General features: G+C 49.0%; 9 protein-coding genes across 9 annotated transcripts; 1 reads left to right on the forward strand and 8 right to left on the reverse strand.

The window, feature by feature from the left end:
- Nucleotides 1-1,391: 1,391 nt before the first annotated feature.
- On the reverse strand, nucleotides 1,392-1,822 carry N7481_009519 (uncharacterized protein; the record flags this gene model as incomplete). The annotated part of the gene is made up of 2 exons (XM_057268738.1): nucleotides 1,392-1,549; nucleotides 1,624-1,822. 2 exons carry the CDS (start codon nucleotides 1,820-1,822, stop codon nucleotides 1,392-1,394), a joined length of 357 nt encoding a protein of 118 aa, XP_057119415.1.
- Nucleotides 1,823-2,788: 966 nt separating this feature from the next.
- N7481_009520 (ribonuclease H1) lies at nucleotides 2,789-3,229 on the reverse strand (the record flags this gene model as incomplete). Its single annotated transcript, XM_057268739.1, has 1 exon — nucleotides 2,789-3,229. The coding sequence occupies one exon, from the start codon at nucleotides 3,227-3,229 to the stop codon at nucleotides 2,789-2,791; it is 441 nt and encodes a 146-aa protein (XP_057119416.1).
- Nucleotides 3,230-4,397: 1,168 nt separating this feature from the next.
- Nucleotides 4,398-5,501, reverse strand: N7481_009521 (uncharacterized protein; the record flags this gene model as incomplete). Its single annotated transcript, XM_057268740.1, has 1 exon — nucleotides 4,398-5,501. The coding sequence occupies one exon, from the start codon at nucleotides 5,499-5,501 to the stop codon at nucleotides 4,398-4,400; it is 1,104 nt and encodes a 367-aa protein (XP_057119417.1).
- Nucleotides 5,502-7,139: 1,638 nt separating this feature from the next.
- N7481_009522 (U6 snRNA-associated Sm-like protein LSm8) lies at nucleotides 7,140-7,508 on the reverse strand (the record flags this gene model as incomplete). The annotated part of the gene is made up of 2 exons (XM_057268741.1): nucleotides 7,140-7,411; nucleotides 7,484-7,508. 2 exons carry the CDS (start codon nucleotides 7,506-7,508, stop codon nucleotides 7,140-7,142), a joined length of 297 nt encoding a protein of 98 aa, XP_057119418.1.
- Nucleotides 7,509-8,365: 857 nt separating this feature from the next.
- On the reverse strand, nucleotides 8,366-9,783 carry N7481_009523 (putative proline-rich, actin-associated protein Vrp1; the record flags this gene model as incomplete). The annotated part of the gene is made up of 3 exons (XM_057268742.1): nucleotides 8,366-9,577; nucleotides 9,665-9,708; nucleotides 9,738-9,783. The coding sequence occupies 3 exons, from the start codon at nucleotides 9,781-9,783 to the stop codon at nucleotides 8,366-8,368; spliced, it is 1,302 nt and encodes a 433-aa protein (XP_057119419.1).
- A 283-nt stretch (nucleotides 9,784-10,066) lies between these two features.
- N7481_009524 (uncharacterized protein) lies at nucleotides 10,067-11,341 on the forward strand (the record flags this gene model as incomplete). Its single annotated transcript, XM_057268743.1, has 1 exon — nucleotides 10,067-11,341. One exon carries the CDS (start codon nucleotides 10,067-10,069, stop codon nucleotides 11,339-11,341), a length of 1,275 nt encoding a protein of 424 aa, XP_057119420.1.
- Nucleotides 11,342-11,506: 165 nt separating this feature from the next.
- Nucleotides 11,507-12,513, reverse strand: N7481_009525 (60S ribosomal uL1 domain-containing protein; the record flags this gene model as incomplete). Its single annotated transcript, XM_057268744.1, has 4 exons — nucleotides 11,507-11,835; nucleotides 11,906-12,099; nucleotides 12,248-12,425; nucleotides 12,495-12,513. 4 exons carry the CDS (start codon nucleotides 12,511-12,513, stop codon nucleotides 11,507-11,509), a joined length of 720 nt encoding a protein of 239 aa, XP_057119421.1.
- A 700-nt stretch (nucleotides 12,514-13,213) lies between these two features.
- N7481_009526 (GNAT family N-acetyltransferase) lies at nucleotides 13,214-13,999 on the reverse strand (the record flags this gene model as incomplete). The annotated part of the gene is made up of 1 exon (XM_057268745.1): nucleotides 13,214-13,999. One exon carries the CDS (start codon nucleotides 13,997-13,999, stop codon nucleotides 13,214-13,216), a length of 786 nt encoding a protein of 261 aa, XP_057119422.1.
- A 672-nt stretch (nucleotides 14,000-14,671) lies between these two features.
- Nucleotides 14,672-16,921, reverse strand: N7481_009527 (uncharacterized protein; the record flags this gene model as incomplete). Its single annotated transcript, XM_057268746.1, has 6 exons — nucleotides 14,672-15,704; nucleotides 15,761-16,259; nucleotides 16,306-16,396; nucleotides 16,448-16,616; nucleotides 16,684-16,796; nucleotides 16,847-16,921. The coding sequence occupies 6 exons, from the start codon at nucleotides 16,919-16,921 to the stop codon at nucleotides 14,672-14,674; spliced, it is 1,980 nt and encodes a 659-aa protein (XP_057119423.1).
- Between the last annotated feature and the right edge of the window lie 1,520 nt (nucleotides 16,922-18,441).

Genomic DNA, 18,441 nt, shown 5'->3' on the forward strand with positions numbered 1-18,441 from the left:
ACTACTAGTAACTAGCCTCTTCTCTTCATGCGCACGCTCGTCTTGGTCCCTCTATTCTTCAACATTGGTTTTTCCTTTTCTTCACCTTCTTCAAATTTCCTCCCTCGTCTTATCTCCATTTTCACTCTAACATGCATTGAAGGATGGATATCTATCCACAAAATCCTGTTTCCCGGCCTCTCTTTTCTGCTTTTTCTCTCTCCGAGTTCATTTTTCAGATTCAGCAAAAAGATCATGTCTGCATGCAATGCTTTCTTAAAAGGGGTTCTTTGTTTTTTTTATTATCTTTTATTTTTTCACGAATGACAAGTTGCATTGAAGTCATGACTTGGAGTCATCAGTTCGGCTTTCATTGGGGTTTTTGAGTTTCAATATGCGTGCATGAGATCATGATCATTTTGTAGATGCCTAGGTCAAAACGTAGTTCAAGGTCCAAGTTCACATGGTGTTGAGCTAAATACATACGGTGGTGCACGGATGCGGACCTAGTCTCCTCGGTACGGAGTAGATGCATCCATGGATGATGCTGCTTTGTCCATGTTGCCGTCTGTGCCCTGTCTTGAAATTGTATGCATGTAGGCAGACCTCGGCTCAGATGAACCTCTGGGTGGCGACTCAGGTGCCCAAATTCCCAGGTGGTAGTATCCAACTGAAATACTAATCTATGGATGTTCACTCGTGTAGTTACCTAGTAGTACTAGTACTACTACCTTGCGAACGAGGAAGAAATTGGAAGTCGTCTTGTACTTACCTAGGTACGCTCCTTCAAGTTACTCGCCCAGAGAGTCCAGTTGTATATATGTTTGTCTTTGTATGCAATGCACAGTGCTAATTATACTATAACATCTGCCCAGAGTCTAAGTTGTTATTCTTCATCTGCGAAGAGTAATGCTCCCAATATAACAGCGATGGAGGGTAGCGTATGACTATTTCCGGTAAATAACGGAGCACTCATTATGTGATTTCCTTGACAGTACATTTTTGAGATATCAAAACATGCTAGATCATAGAGTAGCGTGGTACGGAACAGATTCTGGGAAATAATATATGAGGATAAGGTGGTGAAACCGATTTCCAAGGGACACAATCAGAGGCGTTTCTGGGGTCGTGTGAAACTTCTTCAAGTTTTCACAAGTTTTATAAGGTTGCCCTCCAGGGCTGTAAACTCTGGCCTCCAATTGGGCCCACTACTACTACTAGTAGGTACTAGTACTAGTACTAGTAGAATGGCACAGGCACCAGCTGATGAGGGTGGAGGGAAATGCGTGTTGTGTACTAGTACAAGTAGTACTGGTTAATTATACTATAGTATCAACCTTGAAACATATAATCATATCCATTCTATACTATTAGTAGTATTATACCAAGAAGAGCTATATGAATCCAAAGCCCTAATTAACGGTCTTCGGCTTGGTACAGAGAAGGTCATCACCCTTATTCTCGCTCTCATCGTCGGTGATAAGACTTGAGGGGCAGCACACAGGTCGGGAGTCGGCCTTGATTTTGCGGCAGCTTTCCTCGAAGTCGGCGGTATTCTGTGCACTCGATGCTAATTGTTCAATGCAGGTCAGCAAGAGTTGGTCCATGCTAAATCTATTTGCGATGATCAGGGCATTAACTTACGGGCCATGCAGACCTTGTAAGGCAAGTGTTCGCTAGTCCACGGCATGTTGTAGCAGCATGCGGCGGTAGGCTGAAGAGGGTTGTCATCGCTGTACCAAGGGCAGACCGGAGATTCGGTGTGATCGCGCTCGGCGAGGGAAGTAGGCTGAGCAAGGGCAATGCCAGCGGAGGCGGCAAGAAGAAGAATAGAAGCCTTCATTTTGAAAGTTTGGATAATACTGGAACTTGGACTTGAACGTGGATAGATGGGTATTTTCGAAACAGCAGATGCGGGTTCAGAGTAGTATATATACCTGAGATCTATCCGATGAGTCCGGTATGGGTGATCTCTTTCCCAGATACATATGTCGATCTACGGAGTAATCGAGGATCTATTGACCTGTGGTTTGAATCTGCGATATCCTAGATCTCTTTTGTCAACAAAATTCTACTAGTCTGTAAATAGTCTGTAAACCATTATCCTTTTTACCACACATTCAGATAGCGTTATGTAAATTATTCCATGATTCTCCACCCTATTCCTCCGATCTGCAGCTATGTAGTATATAACGAGCATCATACTCGTAGACCGCTCGTAGCTGGGCACCACAGCTAAAAACCCCAGCAATCACAACCTCAACCTGCACCCAAAGAACTTTCAGTACCCCACCACAGCTGAAAACTATTACGAGCCGTGGGGAACCATCAAACCCACTCAACCCCACTAAAAGCCGCGATGGACCATAAAAAACCATCAAAACATTCAACAACTCTTGAGACATCTGAGCGTGTCAGCGTCGAAAACAATCCTAACGCAACCCGTAAGCGAACCGATCACCCCAGCAAACCATCAACTTTGATTGAATCTTATTCAACCATAACGCCATATATACGCCATAACACCATATATACGGAGAAAATAAATCTATAGAGGGATAAGAATCTTTCGATTTCGATCACGAAGACTGATATCTTCGTAAGATGAACGCTTAAACTGGCGCCAAATGTAGCCGTTTTCGGTACGCGAATTACAATCACTTAGCCTTGGGGTGTAAAAGAGGCGCCAGTAACGTATGATCTTCTATCTGACAGATACTAGTATGTACATGCCTTTCAATGATAAGACACATAACATATGTCTTAATATTGTTCGTCCATCGCCTCATTACAGATTCTATCCGCAATCTCATTTTTCTCCCTCGGGATCCAGAGAAACTGCACATCTCTCCTCCGCCCTCAATCTCTCATCAAGATCCGACGCCTGCTCCAAGAGATCTCGATTCGCAACATAGTTCCCCGCAGAATTAATCCAGCCATTTCCGCTCCATTTATAAATCCATTCTGTCATACAGTTAACCGCGTATCTCGAGTCGGAATAAATTGTCACATCAAGCCATGGGTTACTGTTTAGATCTTCATACACCTGAAGGGCTTTCTCCAATGCCAGAATAATAGCTTGGATCTCGGCACGCTGGTTTGTTGGCGTAGGATATGAGGCTAGCGACATCTTCCAGCCCTTGTAAACACCATATTTGGTTTCGAAAACGGCGGCAGCGGCTCCAATCGCCCCTGGTCTTCCATTGCCTCTACACCCGCCATCGGTATATATTTTCATGATGTAGACCATGTTGTTGTAAAGACTGCAGATCTCCAGGGTGTAATTAAGAGGCTTGACTGTGCTCTGTATCGTTTATGCGAATGTGTAAGGTGGCTCCGTGGTTGTGGTCAGCTGGTATATAGAAAGTCCTCAAAGGGCCTCTATTGCTTACAAGTTGAACACTGCCAGTGGTTATTTCCAACGAGAATGCTCCGGCAAGGACTTGGGTGTATGTATGAAAGTAAGAGTAGTATTTCACATGCCGTTGAAGCCTTGGAGAAGTAGATTACACTGGCAATAGCAGTGCTTAATGAATGCGGGGTAGTTCGGGCTACGAGCATTTCTGAACGAGACACCGCCCCCATCCGCGAAGGGGGAGAGGCTGATCTATCTCGCAGTCGTAGTGGACCAATCATAATCGAGATTTCCGCATTCGTCACAAGATACTAGTACTAGTACTCTCCATCAATAAACAACCTACTCCAAGTCCCTACTAAAAGGATTATATAGTTATAGATTTAGATACTCAATGCTACTAGGAAATTAATTACCAGGCTTCAAGTTCAAAAATCAAATGGATCATCATGCTATGTATGCGCTATGTATGTAACGGGAACAGTGGATGATTATTATGTTACAGGAAAGAAAAAAGGTCTGTAAGGATAGTCAAGGAGGGTGATGAGAAGGGGAAACTGGGGGAAAAAGAAAATTCAATCAAAAAGGGTTCTTTCTCAATGACCCGACGCAGTGTACTTCAAGTAAGTGTGAAAAGGAGAGAGAAAAAGCTGAAGGAGGGTACGGTGGCAAGGAATGATGTAGGTGAAGTAGTAGGGGGGGTACTTGGTTGTTCGCTGGAACAAAGCCAGTGCCCCCGCGCCAACCCTTTCGCTGTGATGCTGTCGAGGTTGCCTTTTTCTTGCTGTTCATTGTTCGCTGATTCGGGGCCATTTTTGGTCCTGCCATACTCTGTGTCCCTGAAGTTGAGGTGGAAAATGTCGCGTGCGTGGGGGGGTGACGACTTGAAGTGAAGAAAGGATGAAGAACGCTTGCTGCGCTTTTTTGCTCCAAACGCCGTAAGATAAAATCAGTGTAAAGAAGATGGTGAAATGTGGTGAAAGCGTGCGAGCGAGTTTGCGGCAATGATGGTGAGGTGGTGGTGGTGGAGTGATAAAAGGGTGAGTTGATGAGGTGAAGACTGTTAGATGTCCATACTCCAGCGCCATGGGCGAATGGGTTCTAGCTGTCCAAGTCCGACTTCCTCGCGGGTGTCGTCATTGATCTCCAGTTGTAGGCATTGAAACTTTTGTTTGTCCCCGCGTTGAATAGTGGAAAGGGTCTTGGAGATTTGCGGACGGGTATAAACTCTTTCGCTGCCATCAGTAGACTTGGAAGCCGGTCGAGTACCAGGTGTATCTGGATATTTCCACGAGGTGGTGAAGGACTGGTCGTCCGAGTTGGCTAGGGAGGACATGGAGTCCGCTGGAGAAAAAGGAGGTTCGTCCAATTCCTCGCTGGTTTTAGAGTGTCCACGTCCGCGAGATGCGGATGGCCGGCGCGGTAATTGGTCGATGGTCTCGTCGATGGTTCTATCGGCAGGCCCCGATCGATGTTCTTCAATTATAGGGCCCTGTCGGGACATACGGGAGGTACGGTCACGGGCGAAGCCACCCGTACTGTCGCGAGGGGAGGTTGGGAAACGTTCCTTGCCGGCCATTACTTTCGCGCTGGGTGGTGGTTGGAGCATCCATCTTGTATCGGCGCGGCTGATTGGCCCACTTACAATCGGCGGATGGATGTCGTTGATAGGGGGAGACCGGGGCATGTAGTATTTGGAGGGTTCTTCCTGGATCGCACGACCACGTCCTGAGAAGCCAATCGACGACCCGCGTACTTCCTGGGCCCAGTCTGAATCATAATCCTGACCCCAAAGGGGTTCGTCCTCACGTTGGTACCGCTTCCATCGTTCCGCAATTGGGTGCATCAAGCCGCCACTCTTGTCCTTCTTCAGTTGCGAGCTCTGATCCGTATTCCAGCTATCCGTCCGGGGAATCTTGCGGTGTCGTCGTGCTGGAGGTCCGGGGCCCAGAACGATTTCTTGATCCCAACCTTCATTGGTGCTGAACGGGGTCGGCTGCGGGAAGAGACGAGGTTGGTCGGTCACGATGTCGGGGTCGTGCTTTTCCTTTAGACGCTGGGTTCGTACGGCATCCTTCCTGCGCTTTCGCCGGTCAATGCCCTCGGCGCAGGGGGTGCAGGTGGCATAGTAGAAGACCGCGGACTGCGCACCCCGGTAGAGCCACATGGCCGACGTGGGGGAGCGATTGCCCTAGATAATCCTTTTTTTTGGTGAATTTGGTGTCGATTGATTGATATTTTTTGGGGTCTGAGTCTTTGCAGAGTCTAGCCACAGGCTCACGAGGGGCTGATTGTTCGGGGAGACAGGTGAATCTGACCCGATATTGGTTGAGTGCTCCTTGCCAAAAGAATCCACATGAAGGGCTGGTGTGGAGCGGGCGGATCAGGGGTAAAGGAAGAGCGCGGAGGTGATCGCCGGAGAGAGACGATTGAGAAACCCAACGACCAGCGAAGGGAGGGAAAGATAGGGTTAAGAGGAAAGAGAGGGAGGGAGAGAAGAAAGAGAGAATAGGATGAAACGGGTGAAACGGGGGTGTCAGGAGTTGAGAGGGCGAGAGGGCGAGTGGGTGAGTGAGAGGGGGAAATGGGGCGGCAACGTTCCAAAGCGGCTGTCACCCTTTTCTGTTTCTGCCTGCCGTCTGGACCAACTTCACTTTGGGGTAGTCCTTACATCTTATGTACCCATGTACTCCGTACTCCGTACATATTCTTCTTCTCTTACTCTTACTCAGTATTCATACTGGTCTGGTCTGGTCTGGTCTTTTCCTCTCCGACCTCTCACATTACTGAGTTGTCCTGCATACCTCAATGCTGACCGCATCTCCTAACCCTGGGCCAGTGTACACTAGCCACTAGCCACTTGGTACTCCGTACTCTACGGAGTAATCTAATTTAATACCTGCCCATCCCGCGCCAAGCTCCGCCGCGCGCTACTGTACGATGCGATCGGGCAACAGGGCTGTACTTTACACGAAGGGAGGCCGGATCTCAATCCTGAATCCCTGCCTTAGTACGACGTACAATTCAGCCTTGGGTTGTGATTTAATTAGATATTTTTTTTTAATCTTTTTTATTGTCACGGTCCCAAGTATACGGAGTATACCATTCCAGTTCCACCGGGCTGTGGCGGCGGGAAATAGCGAACCCACCGGAGAAGGGGGCTGGTCAGGTCAATGCCATGCGGAGTAATCATAATGCAAGATATCTACTCCGTACTGTAGTTCATATTGAGATGAAGAAGAAGACCCTTGCCCCGCTCGGGAGGCGAAGAGCGTAATGTAATGATTTTCCCCCTGAGACCCTGTCCAACCACAACTACAACCCCGCTGCCCATCCGGGTTTGTGCCCAAAAAGTACCTCCTCGTATGCGCCGGTGATCCCCGTGCGGCCAACCGCGACACGGCCGAGCTTTTGTAGACAGCACAAAGAACCCCACACGTGTGTAGTCGTCAAGATGTCTCGGGAAGCGATTGCATCATTGAGGAGGCAAGGGAGGCATTCGCCTAGCATTGCCCAGCACGCCGCATGTGTCCCATTGGTATGTATAATCGAAAATGGTGAAGTGGCCGGGCTGAAAGATGCTGTTCTGGTCCAGATCCAGGTCCAGTCCCAGCTCCGATCTGATCATGGCTGGCTTCTAAGCTGTCAACTGCCATTATAGCCGGCCGTCGTCCATTCCATCTCCCCATCCCCTATGCAAGCAAAAATAAAGATGAACCTCAGAGTTCCCCAGACCACCAACGCCCGAAACTCTCGATGAAAAAAAAGGTAGTTAAAAAAAAGTGTTGCCTATGCAAAACTGGGCTCATGCATTCTTCGTGTCTCGGATCACTTCTCCCTTCACCTTTGTCCAGTCGATCTCCCCGTCAATCTTCTCATCAACCTCGCCGCAAATAACCACATTGTCGCCGCGAATCAAATAGAGCCCATGATCAACTTGCGAAGATGGCTCGTCGTCATCTGAAGTCCGGATAATGCGCTCCACGGTTTCGGTGAGGACGAGGTTGGTCATTTGGTCCGTTGAAAGAAGTGTTCCGAGAAGTGTGCGACCATCCACGGTGAGGATTAGTACTTTCTCTGTAACAGGGAGATGATATTAGTATATTGATCGAGGCAAGCATTGCTGGACCTTGTACTGCGGGGACTTACTATCAATGTAATGTTGGAGAGACATGCTGGGCGAGATGATGCGCTGGTGTATAGATCTTTGCGCTGGGTGTAATGAGCAGGCTCTTTGGTCTGGAAATTTTGGGCCAAAGCAGCAGATTAGCCGGTCAATCTGCAAGAGATAGACGTTCCTTTCACAGCTTCCCGCACGAGGTCGGCTTGTTTCGACGCTGGGGCTCTTGGATGAACAAAGGGTGGTGCTTGGCGGGAGAGTAAAACGAAATGACCGAGCCGTTGAGAAGAAACGTATACGCGAGCTCGATCGGCGCTGAGAAGTAGCTGTCGGTGATTGTTGGGCAAGCAGGCAGCCAGGAGCTCTCGATAGAAGTTCTCGGGCCGTTTAGGATCGCTGACGAGGGTTCGGAGTGAGGTTGGTGGGGAAGAGAGTTGCGAAAAGTATGCGCAACTGGAAAATAGCTATACCGGTCGCAGTCACAGCTAAATCGAGGAATAGGAGTCAATTGATAGTGTTCGCGTGGGATAATGACGGTCTTAGGAGTCTGCGGGTGTTTGCATGGATTGGCGGTGATCACGTGCCAAGAGCTATGCTCCAAATGTATGCATGGATAGACTTGATTAACCTGACACTTCGAGTTGATTGTTTTTTAATTTGACTACTGCCAGTAGTAGTGACTATAATTTCCAAGTCACGAGAAGGATGTTTGATTTTGCGTGCTCTTCACTGGCAGTTCTCTTGGATGAAAAGGCAGAGGTATCGGAGAAAGATTATTTATCATGTTACGTATTCTACATTACTGTTCTCAAAGCTTCTAAAAAGCTAATGATATACAAATAATGTATGTATAATGTATATCAATTCACTATTTGTGCACAATATCGCCTGCAATGTCCTGTACACTCGCATCAGCCGCTCAATGCTTTTAGATCCAAAGGCACACTGCTGCCTCGGCCAGCACGGTATCTCCGCTCCCCACCACTGAATGGTCGGGGTTTGGAGAGCAATCCATCACTCTGGAATTTGAATCGAGGATCTTCTATTTGGGCCGAGCCATGTGTCGAAGAAGTTCGCGAGTTATAAGCAGGAGAAGATCCACCATTGGTCAAAGTATAGGCACTGGGATCCAGTGCAGCTTGCGGTTCGTGGGAAACCGGGCGTGAGGAAATAGGTGACGGTCGAGATGGAGCTTCAAATGAAGGCGCAGCTGGAGGTGAGACAGGCGGAGGCGGAGGCGGAGCTGCAGGGGCACCTGAGGGTGGAGGTGGGGGAGCGGATGGAGGACTGGGACCGCCCAGGGCAGTGCGAGCGGCTTGAGCAGCAATCGATGGTGCAGAGCCGGGAGGTGGAGGAGGGGTAGGTCGCCCAGGCGCTGATGGTGGCGGGGGAGGAGCGCGACCAGCAGCAGGAGCAGATGGGGGAGGTGGAGGAGGTGCCGGGCTTGATGAAGCCGGAGGAGGCGGCGGTGGACCAGAAGGCTTTCGAGATGCAGGAGGCGGTGGTGCCGGCGGGGCTCTAATTCCTCCAGGAGGTGGTGGAGGAGCTCGTGGGGGAGGAGCCTCGGGGGCTGTTCTTGAAGATGCTGCAGAGATGGTGGACGACGGCCTGGCGGCAGGTCGTGGGGGAGGTTTCTTCAAGCTAGCGACCAACGGATTGATCGGAGATTCTGTAGAAGGTGGTGGAGGGGGTGGACGCGCTCCAGGAAGTTTCGGGGCAGTCAGATGTTTAGGAGGTGTAGCAAAGGGTGCTCGCGTGCTTTCCGAGTCGGATTTGTATGCCGAGTCGGATCGATTGGCGCCAGTATCAATTCCCCCACGGCTGCGCAATTTTGGCATACCACCAGCGAAAAGACCGCCTAGTTGAGCTGCTGGTGACCCTGCGCCTCCATCTGCCCCCGATACTCCTTCACTGTTGCTTCGTAATCTGTTGGCGGCGGCTGGCGATGGTACAGGAGGCGCAAGCCCAGACGGGGCCTTTATGCCCCCGGGAACTGGCGGAGCAGCACCGACAGGGGCACCCCCAGAGCCTCCCGCAGATTTGCCAACTACTGGGGCTGATCGATCATTGGTGACTGCCTTCTTCAACCGAGTACCTTTGTGGATATCAGATAAGAGCGCGCCCTGGGAGTAGAGTTAGCCAGCGATATTCCCCCAAAACCATAAGAAGGCAAGAATGATAGGTGAATCTCCCTCGCATCATGCACATACCCTATCCTTGACTTCTCCTTTACCTGGTCGATTTGGCAGGCTTGCTGGAGGAGGCGGGGGAGGGCCACCTAACCCCCCCAGGCGGCGGCGGAGGGGGGAGGAGGAGGGGGAGGAGGCATGTCGACAAAGTGTTGGTGACAAGCAGGAGGGAAGCGTCTAGTACTTCATGAGATATTTTCGAATGTTATCGGGAGGTGGGTGATCTCCTTGACCAGAAGGAGGTTGTAGGTTGTAGGTTGTAAGTTGTAAGGCAGAAGAGAAGCTAAGACGTCAGAGCGATGGGGGCTGTGGTGGACTTGGACTGTCCAGGGCGCCGGGGCGAACTCTCCGCCTTAAACGCCCTTCCACTCGCCGAAAAAAAGGGCCGCCTGGAACCATCCCCTCCACACCACGTCATTCGTCATGAAAAGAGTCGCCTTGAGGGCCCCAAGAGGCCTCAAACCGCAAGGTCAAGTGTGTCATTTCTGTCAATTCTCCAATACCGCCCAGCGCCGCGCTCTCCCTATAGCCCGACTCCCACTCCCAACCGCTTCCGAAAGTCGCGGTTCGAACAGCGGCCTTGCGCTGCAGTTACCAAAGCGCAGCGTACGATCGACTACCTCCTCTCCATTTCTTTCAACCCGTCGCTATGCTTCAACCTCATCCGCTCAAGAATTGGCCATTAAGGAGGTAGCACAGGAAGCGTCGGCCGTGCACAATGCGGACGAAGTCCCCTCCAACGACACAGTAGTTCAGCTGCTGGCAAAGTGTGAGAAGCTCGCGCAATCCCTCGTCTCGAGCGAGCAGGACCAGTCCGATGACACTTTAAAGAATGGCGAAAACAATGCCATTTCCTCGTTGTTGGACTTGGAGGAGAAGAAGGGAACATCCGCACGAGCAGCGAACGCAGTAAATGGCTCCGCAACCCCCGACCCCCGTCTTGCCGACGCAATTTCGCGTATCGCCAACGAAATCGTGAAAGACGAAAAGGTATTCATTAATGAGGAGGCGCTGGAGATCTACACAAAGACACAAACGCTCTTGCGACGGGCGGAGCATTTCCCAGAAGTCTTCCATCTATATGCCAACAAGCCAGTCCCCGAGGAGAACAGTTCACCTCCGAAATTCCACAAAGCGAGCCCCAAAAATGTCAGCAGTGCCATTCCAGCCGAACTTGCGAATATGGCCTTGGACGTGGCTATCGCACAAAAGAACCTCTCTCTGGTGTTGGCCATTATTGACAACACCTTCTGCGCACCCGCTTTCCACCGCGCTAAGATCGTCAGAAAGGCTGGTATCCCCTTGGGTGGTCTGGCGGTAGCCCCTATGGCTTGCTACGCCCTTGCCACAGTCGCATCTAGCTTCCAGAACACAATGGACCCCAGTTACGCAACGGGAATCGCCCTCGCTGCATCTTTAGCATATGTTGGAGGTACCTCTTCCATTGGAATCATCGCGATTACCACCGCCAATGATCAAATGGAGAGAGTCACCTGGATACCTGGAATTCCTTTGCGCCACCGCTGGTTGCGAGAGGAGGAGCGCGCTGCTATGGATAAGGTTGCCGTCGCGTGGGGCTTTAAGGATCCTTACATGCGCGGCGAGGAGGTGGGAGAGGAGTGGGAGAGCCTCCGCGAATTCATCGGCATGCGTGGCATGATTTTGGATAAGACGGAGCTGATGGAAGGCATGGAGTAAAGAGTAGAGTAGGCACATTGTATTATATCTGTACGCAACCATGATGCCAAATAGGGCCACAAACAAAGAGCTTTCTACATTGAATTACGCAATTACGAGTAAACATTAATACGTAGCTGGAGTAAATGGTTGAGACCAAATCGTGAGTTCATATTTTTGTGGTCACTAAACTATGACACCCATTTTGTTGGATCCCCAGATTACACCAGCGCAATGAAGCGACGGAGAATCTAGTAGATGCGCTTGGGGGGGAGACATGGAAGCCTTGATGACAAGGCTGCCAACGTTCTGCCAGCCCTTCTTAAGCAGGGAGACGAGGTAGTTGATGGCGAGCATCAGGTTGGCAAGGAGCTCATCCTCAGTCAGGTTGACGTGGCCAACGGCGACACCGAGGCAGAGAACCTTCTTAAGCTGGAACTTGATGGTGGACTTGACGTCGTCGACCTTCTTCTGGAGGTCGTCGGCGTGGGAGACGGGAGTGGGGAACTTGCCAGCTGTGGGAAAAGTCAGTAACGGTTCTTTTCGTCTGCCAGACGACTTAAGACGGAAATTGGAAAAACGTACCCTTGGACAGACCGGGACCCAGGAGACGGGGGATCTGCTTGATCAGAGCCTCGGAAGCAAGGAAGGCATCGTACTTGCGAGCAAGCTTCTTGATGAGCTTCTTGTTCTTGTTGAGCTTCTTGAGGTCGTCAACGGACATGGCATCGATACCGTGGTGCTTGGCACGGTCGAGATCGTGCTGGTCACCAAGAATACTGTAGTTCCAAATGTCAGCATATTCTGATTCTAGATTGTCGACTGTCCACTATCATCCTTATCGGTCGCACTGGTGATCGATTCTCGGAACGTTCCAGCGAGGGCTCAAGGAGGACGGAGAATGGCGGGGAGCGAGGAAAAACGCACCAGATGCTCATGTTGGGGCGGGGCAGGTTGGGCAGCTTGATGGTGCCAGAGAAACGCTTGTCACGCTGGGGGTCATAGTTCTTCAGGCCGATCTGAAGCTCAACGGTCTCGAGGAAGTTACGCTTCTTCTCGTTGAGGGAGTACTCCAGCAACTGCTGGATATTCTCACGCACGCCGGCTGTGAATGCGTTAGTGATTGTTCTCTAGTGTCATCGTGAACGAATAATAGGCATAAGGTAGCACATACCGACTGTGATCTTGGACATGATGGCGACAGTCTTCCAAAAGAGATTTTCTTATGGTGTGGTTCTGCGTCGAACGTTGAAGAGCAGAAGAAGTAGCCGCAAATTTCTCCGCTTGTGGGCGTGGTGCGCGGCTAAGCCTAGTCGGGACTAGCGGTGCCCTAGAACGAAGCGCTGATTCATCATTCTTGTCACGTGAAAACACTGATAATAGTTGCCTTAGTGCCTTACACTTCTGGCACGCCGCTTTGTTAACTAGAGTTGCTAGCCTACGGCATGATTAGTGTCGGGGAGCTCCATGAGGAGAGGATAGCCTGTCAGAATTCGAGTTTAAAGTAGACCCGTACGGTCTTGGCCAGCCATCTGGTCGTATGCTCCATCCATCGATTTTCGCTGGCGCCGCGATCCACATAGTAAAAGAATCCTCGGACCATTCTTTTCTTTCTCAGAAATTCCCAGAATTGTTGCTGAAATTCTGGTAGGATATGACCAATCCGTCTCTGGCCCCAGGAATATAGAAGGAAAGCGTGAAAATGATCTAAGATTAAGAGCAGAAGAAGGGAAAGGAAGGGTAAACTGGCAGAGCACGCAAGCCTTACGTAGAAGTTGAGATAAACAATAGTTGGGACAATCATAAGGTAGAGCTTGGTACTACGTACCAATCAAGTAGATTAAAATTATAAATACCATCCCATAAGAATTTAAGTCCCGATACTATGCGCATTTAGGACTCAGATCCGAGGTTGACCTCCATCTCCAGCCCTATCACCCTTTCTTCCCCTCCCGGCCGACTGTTCATCACTATTGCTTTTTCACTCACATGGAACCCCATTTTTTTGTAGAGGCCCTGTGCTGCAAGATTTTTCGGTGCCACCTGGATTGAGATGCTTGCCTTGGACACCTTTTTTCTTCGAGCCTCCTCTCGTATGGAGTTGATAGATGCTTCTACCAGGCGACCTGCCAATCCCCTCCGCCGTGCCTGGGGCAAGATAAACAGCCCCACAATCAAGAATACGGCATGGGCATCACTCAGGTCGTCGTTCTCCACAGTCGAGGGATCAGGGATTTGATATTGCCCGTCTTTGATAAAAGCAGTGTGGAGCTGTGACTTCACGGATGTCACCATGGCATCGTCGCTTTGTCCCTCGAAGCGAACAGGTCCAATGATTGTAGCAATACCCAACCATTCTTGTCGCAGGAGTCGCTGAGTAGCATAATTACTGCCGAATCTTTCGACATATGTTTTGTCTTCAATTTGTTCTCTCTGGTCTGTTTCAGGGTCGATCGCAACAAGCGTCTTGGCAATCGAGTTCTCGACTCGAGATTGCCATGTCTTGTATGGAAATTTGACTTCGTCTTCGTAAAGTGAAGTGAAAGCTTCCGGATCAACCTTGAGGCCGTGTAACCTCAGATCTCTGTATCGTTCCACTATCGCTTGCCGATCCGTTGATGATGGTATGGGGTTGGGAATGGGAACAACTTGCCCCAATGGGTGGTGCGGGGCAGCCATTAGATCGCGTGTAAAAGTGGACGCCTTGACTTGGCTTGTTTGAAAGAGAAGCCAAAGAAGTGATGGAAAAATCTCAAAATTTCCCTGTCCTGGAACTCTTTATAGAGACAAGAAGAGATGGATGGAGGTTGTGACTCAATCGTAAGTCAAAGGGTTGCAATCACACAGCCACACAGCGCCCCCTGCCTTGTAGCCCCAGACCATCAACCATTCGGATCCCAATGAACTTCTCGTACTAGTATGCTTAAAGTATATGGTTGGAGCGAGTATCCATACTGTGGCCCTTTCTTTTGTCATAGGTAGTATAATGTGCCCAGAATGAGTCCAACCAGCTGTATCCATTATTATGACACATCTTGTCGCGAAAACGCCAGATCCGCCCGAGGTATGACTCCCAAGATTAGTCTCAGTTCACCCGAGTCAAGGCAAAAGAGGTGGAAGGATTCAAATTAAGATTTCAGGAGCCATCGGAATTCATCTGGTCATACGACGAACTCCGACTCTTTGACTTCACCACGCCCCATGCTAATTGCCCTATCACTAGTCATACCCAAATCTTAGAGTGACTTCCATGATGTCTAGGAACGGTAGTACCTTACATACAATAAAAAGCCGATTTCCCAACCGCGTCTTTATTTCCGCCATTTCTATGCAAATTCCGATACAACAACTCTATTTTGTCTGAAAAGTGGGCAGTAGAGTCAAATCCAGATTTTGCCAGTCCCAGATCTGATCAAATTGACCGACATCCATATTGGAGAAATCACCAATACTCATAATAGGCGGTGTTTCCATGCCAGCCATCGGAAAGTCCAGATCCGCCGAGGTGGGTAAGAACATACCATTGGCAGGCATGAGCCCCAAAGATGAAGTCAGTGATTCTGAGTTATCGGCATCAAGAAAGTCGAAGTCTGGCGATGAGTCGAAGGCCATTGTTCCAGTACTCGATATATCCCCGGTGGTAGTACCATTCATTGAGGCCGCTTTGTTTGGTGATAGACTTCTGGCGAGCCTGTCGAGAACCGGGTAACAAATTGCACCTGTCTTTGTAACTGGGGCGAGCTGACCCATGAGAGAGCATGCGAGCCTAATTGCTTGAAAAACTTCTTCTCGTTGTGGAAGACTGCGATCTTTGTCGTGGATTATAGCAGAGGAAAGGAAAGCCGCAGTGTCAAATATCAAGAACGTAACCAGGTGGAACTTGGCGTTGATTGGGAATACATGGTCAAAAAGTCGATGCGACACTTTCATTAGATGAAGGGCAATTTCGATCGCAGATGCCCGGCGAGCTCTATCCACATCAGAAGCCTGAGAATCAAATGTCTTGACGAGATACCCTTTGAAGGGTAAAAGCATGGTCATATATCCTATGGCATGTAGTTGGCGACGCTGGAGAGGCACGTATATATGTTCTTCGTCCCATTGGGTGTCTGGGCTCTCTTCTTGATAGGCTGCTGGCAATGAATTCATCCACCTTTCTATATCTGCTTTGATAGAATCGGTTTCAATAGCATCAGTGGTGCCTTCCATTTTTGTGAGAACTTTTGTGATCATTTTGCCTAGCTCGCATTGGGAGGCAATGTGAGAAACTGGAGAAGGCAGACCAGTTGCGGGATCCAAGGTCTCCAACGTCATATTCGGTAGCTCGTAGGAGCAAGGGGCTTGGTTGATGATGAGGGGGCGAGACAGAAACATAGACATTTGCCTGAAATCATCAGATAACTTATCCAATACTTTAGTGAGCATGGAGAAGAAACTTACCAGTCCCATACATATAGCAGACACCAAAGCCGTCTTCTCATCTCTATTTCAAATTCGGACAATCCCGGCTTTTGGTGCTTTTTATGCATGCCGAGTTCTTGTGCTTCGTGGATACAAGAACTCAAAGCATGCCAGGATTCGACAAAAAGAGATTCAGACTTGAACCAAGCTGCGGTTAGGAATAGTTGCTGGATTTGCGCTAGACCTCCTTTTCCAGGGGCGATCGTATCGCTTAGCTGTTTGGCAGCGTGGTGGTAGCTTTCTGATAGACTTTGGACAGACTCTCCTAGTTCTGATTCGAGTTTTAATTGAATCTCAGAGTCCAGATATTGCGATGAACAGGCGCAAACACGAATGAGAAGACACGTAAACTCCGGTGTGAGTGGCTTCCCACTTGCTCGGTCGGACCACCAAGCCGCATAGTCACGAGAAAAGATCGGCGGGTATAAGGCATAGTAACTGAAATTGGTGACTCCCAGATAGCGCTGGACCAAAATGTCTATTCTGTTTAGTAAAAGGTCGACCAAGGTGATCTGTGAACGAACCTGTGTATGGTTTGGGAGGCAAAAGCCGTAAGACATTTTTCATCTCGGAGGACATTGCCTCCGAAGATAATTTCGATGCTGGTGTGGATGACTTGAAAAGGATTCGTTAGATATCAGAATATGCGTTTATGGATAATCTTACCATTGGTAAGGCCTTTCCAAAAAGTGGACTTTGGTCAGGCATGTAACCCAAGTTGCGGAGTTCACCCTTCGCAGCTCGGGCAGGTAAATCTTCTGTGGTGATCTCAATATCTTCTGGTTTAAAAAAATCTGCGGGATCTTCCTCTTCTCTGCCTTCCAGAGAAGGTTTCCTGCTTCTTGTTAGTTCTGCCCTTGTCTGAATTGCTACTATCTGCCTGTTTTCATCGTGGGGCTTACCGCGTAGTTTCATTTGGGACATGAGGAGTCTTCGTTAATTGTTTTTGAGGGTATTTGCAGACATGTGGTATATTTCTAGCCTGGCAATGATTGCATGGCCATTGGCGGCTGCACTAATTTAGAAGTCAGTTCGAAGTTATTCAACAACAATTCGGGCACTTACTTTCTGTTTGCGCCGTTGGCACTCGGTGCAGGATGCTGCAGGTCGCACTGTTTTACCGGCCTTCGTTCCCACCATTTTTATGAGTAGCAAGGATGCCCGAATCTCTGGGTGGCATGGGATGTTCGATATTTCATATCAGAAGGCGTGGTGTGACCAGGGAGGCTTTGGATCGCGGGTGCAACGGAGTTGGCATTGTTGCCTTTGTTTGCAGGCATTAATATTACGTCACATCAAATAGTATGGGTCCAGCATGCCAACGCGTAGAAGTAATCTCATTTCGTTGATATGTAGTCTAAAGAAAGAATCGGTAGTCATTGGACGATAACAGCAGGGAAATATTTCGGTGAATTAAAAATTGCTTTTAAAAGATCGGTTTAGGTCCATAGGTGTCATGACTAAGACCTTTAGGCACTAACTAACTATCCAGGCCAAACATGGAGACAGCAGAACAGCAAAAGAAGCCAATTAGACACCATCGAGTACATCTGACCAAATCCCAAGAGAAAGATCTAGCTGCTGGTAGTTTTCCGAAGCATTTTCAAGACCACAAGGTGTTTGGGGGATTCTAAGGCTGTGTACCTCCCACTTACTCGTCAAATATATATTTGAATTGACCGGGCGCATCTTTGAACTGCTTCCGCACAGTATTTGCTAGTTTTAAGACGGCCAGAAAGTCGCAAATGCCGAAGCCGAAGCTCATTTTGGCCAAGATATAGGTCGTTGTGAATGGATGTGTAAGAGGGAGCCCTGGCGGAGCGCCAATTTTAGGGGCTGTGAAGCGGGGTTAGGCAGAGACCTCGTGTTCAGATGACAGGGAGTTGAATTCTGAATATAAACTAGTATCCTCTAGCTCAGGCCTGCTGCTAAAACTTGAAGATAATACCCACTAATACTAGTACTGATAGTAATAAAATACCCTATTTTGAACTTTGCGACTAGAATACATACTATCTCCAAACTTGAAGGTTGTGGCATTTAGTAGTTTTTCAGGTATGAACAAATCCCTCTAACTCATAAGTCAACTCAGCATATTATTCATGAAGAAAGAACTTGAAATTGCCTCGAATACGCGCAGGAAGATAACGAGGCAACAGATAAATGCTCGTGGTTGGCTAAAATATCAACCTAACAACCTGGAGACCAAAACGATGGATCTTTCCACAAAGCATATCGTACAACAAGGGCATAATTAATCTAAAAAGTCAAATCCACCAGATCTATACTCCACTTTCTTCATGCATGAATCTTGCATCTAATATTCTGCGATAACAAGAGTCATAAGAAGACCACCATCATAGTCGTCGTCACCATTCCATCTGACCCAACCCTGTTAACCCTGCCAACCCTCTCAATACCCTGTGCAGAAAAATAAGATTAACCCAGGTGACCCTCCACGTCAAGCTTTTCACCAAGCAAAGACATCGATCTACTGAGTCGGGCCTAATTATAGCGGGGCTGCAGCTGACCCGCGGCGTTTAGGTGTGACCTCCTGGCGGCAAGTCAGCCTCCAGTGGTCACTTGCCCCTTTTCGGATTGGCAACCTAGAGACAGCCTGGATTCTCGTATTATTTTATTCAGTAGCAATCAACCTTGAT

This window comes from Penicillium waksmanii (assembly GCF_028829765.1).
Source record: "Penicillium waksmanii strain IBT 27052 chromosome Unknown utg000008l:1.0-5622682.0:1.0-5626561.0, whole genome shotgun sequence".
NCBI classification, from domain to species: domain Eukaryota; kingdom Fungi; phylum Ascomycota; class Eurotiomycetes; order Eurotiales; family Aspergillaceae; genus Penicillium; species Penicillium waksmanii.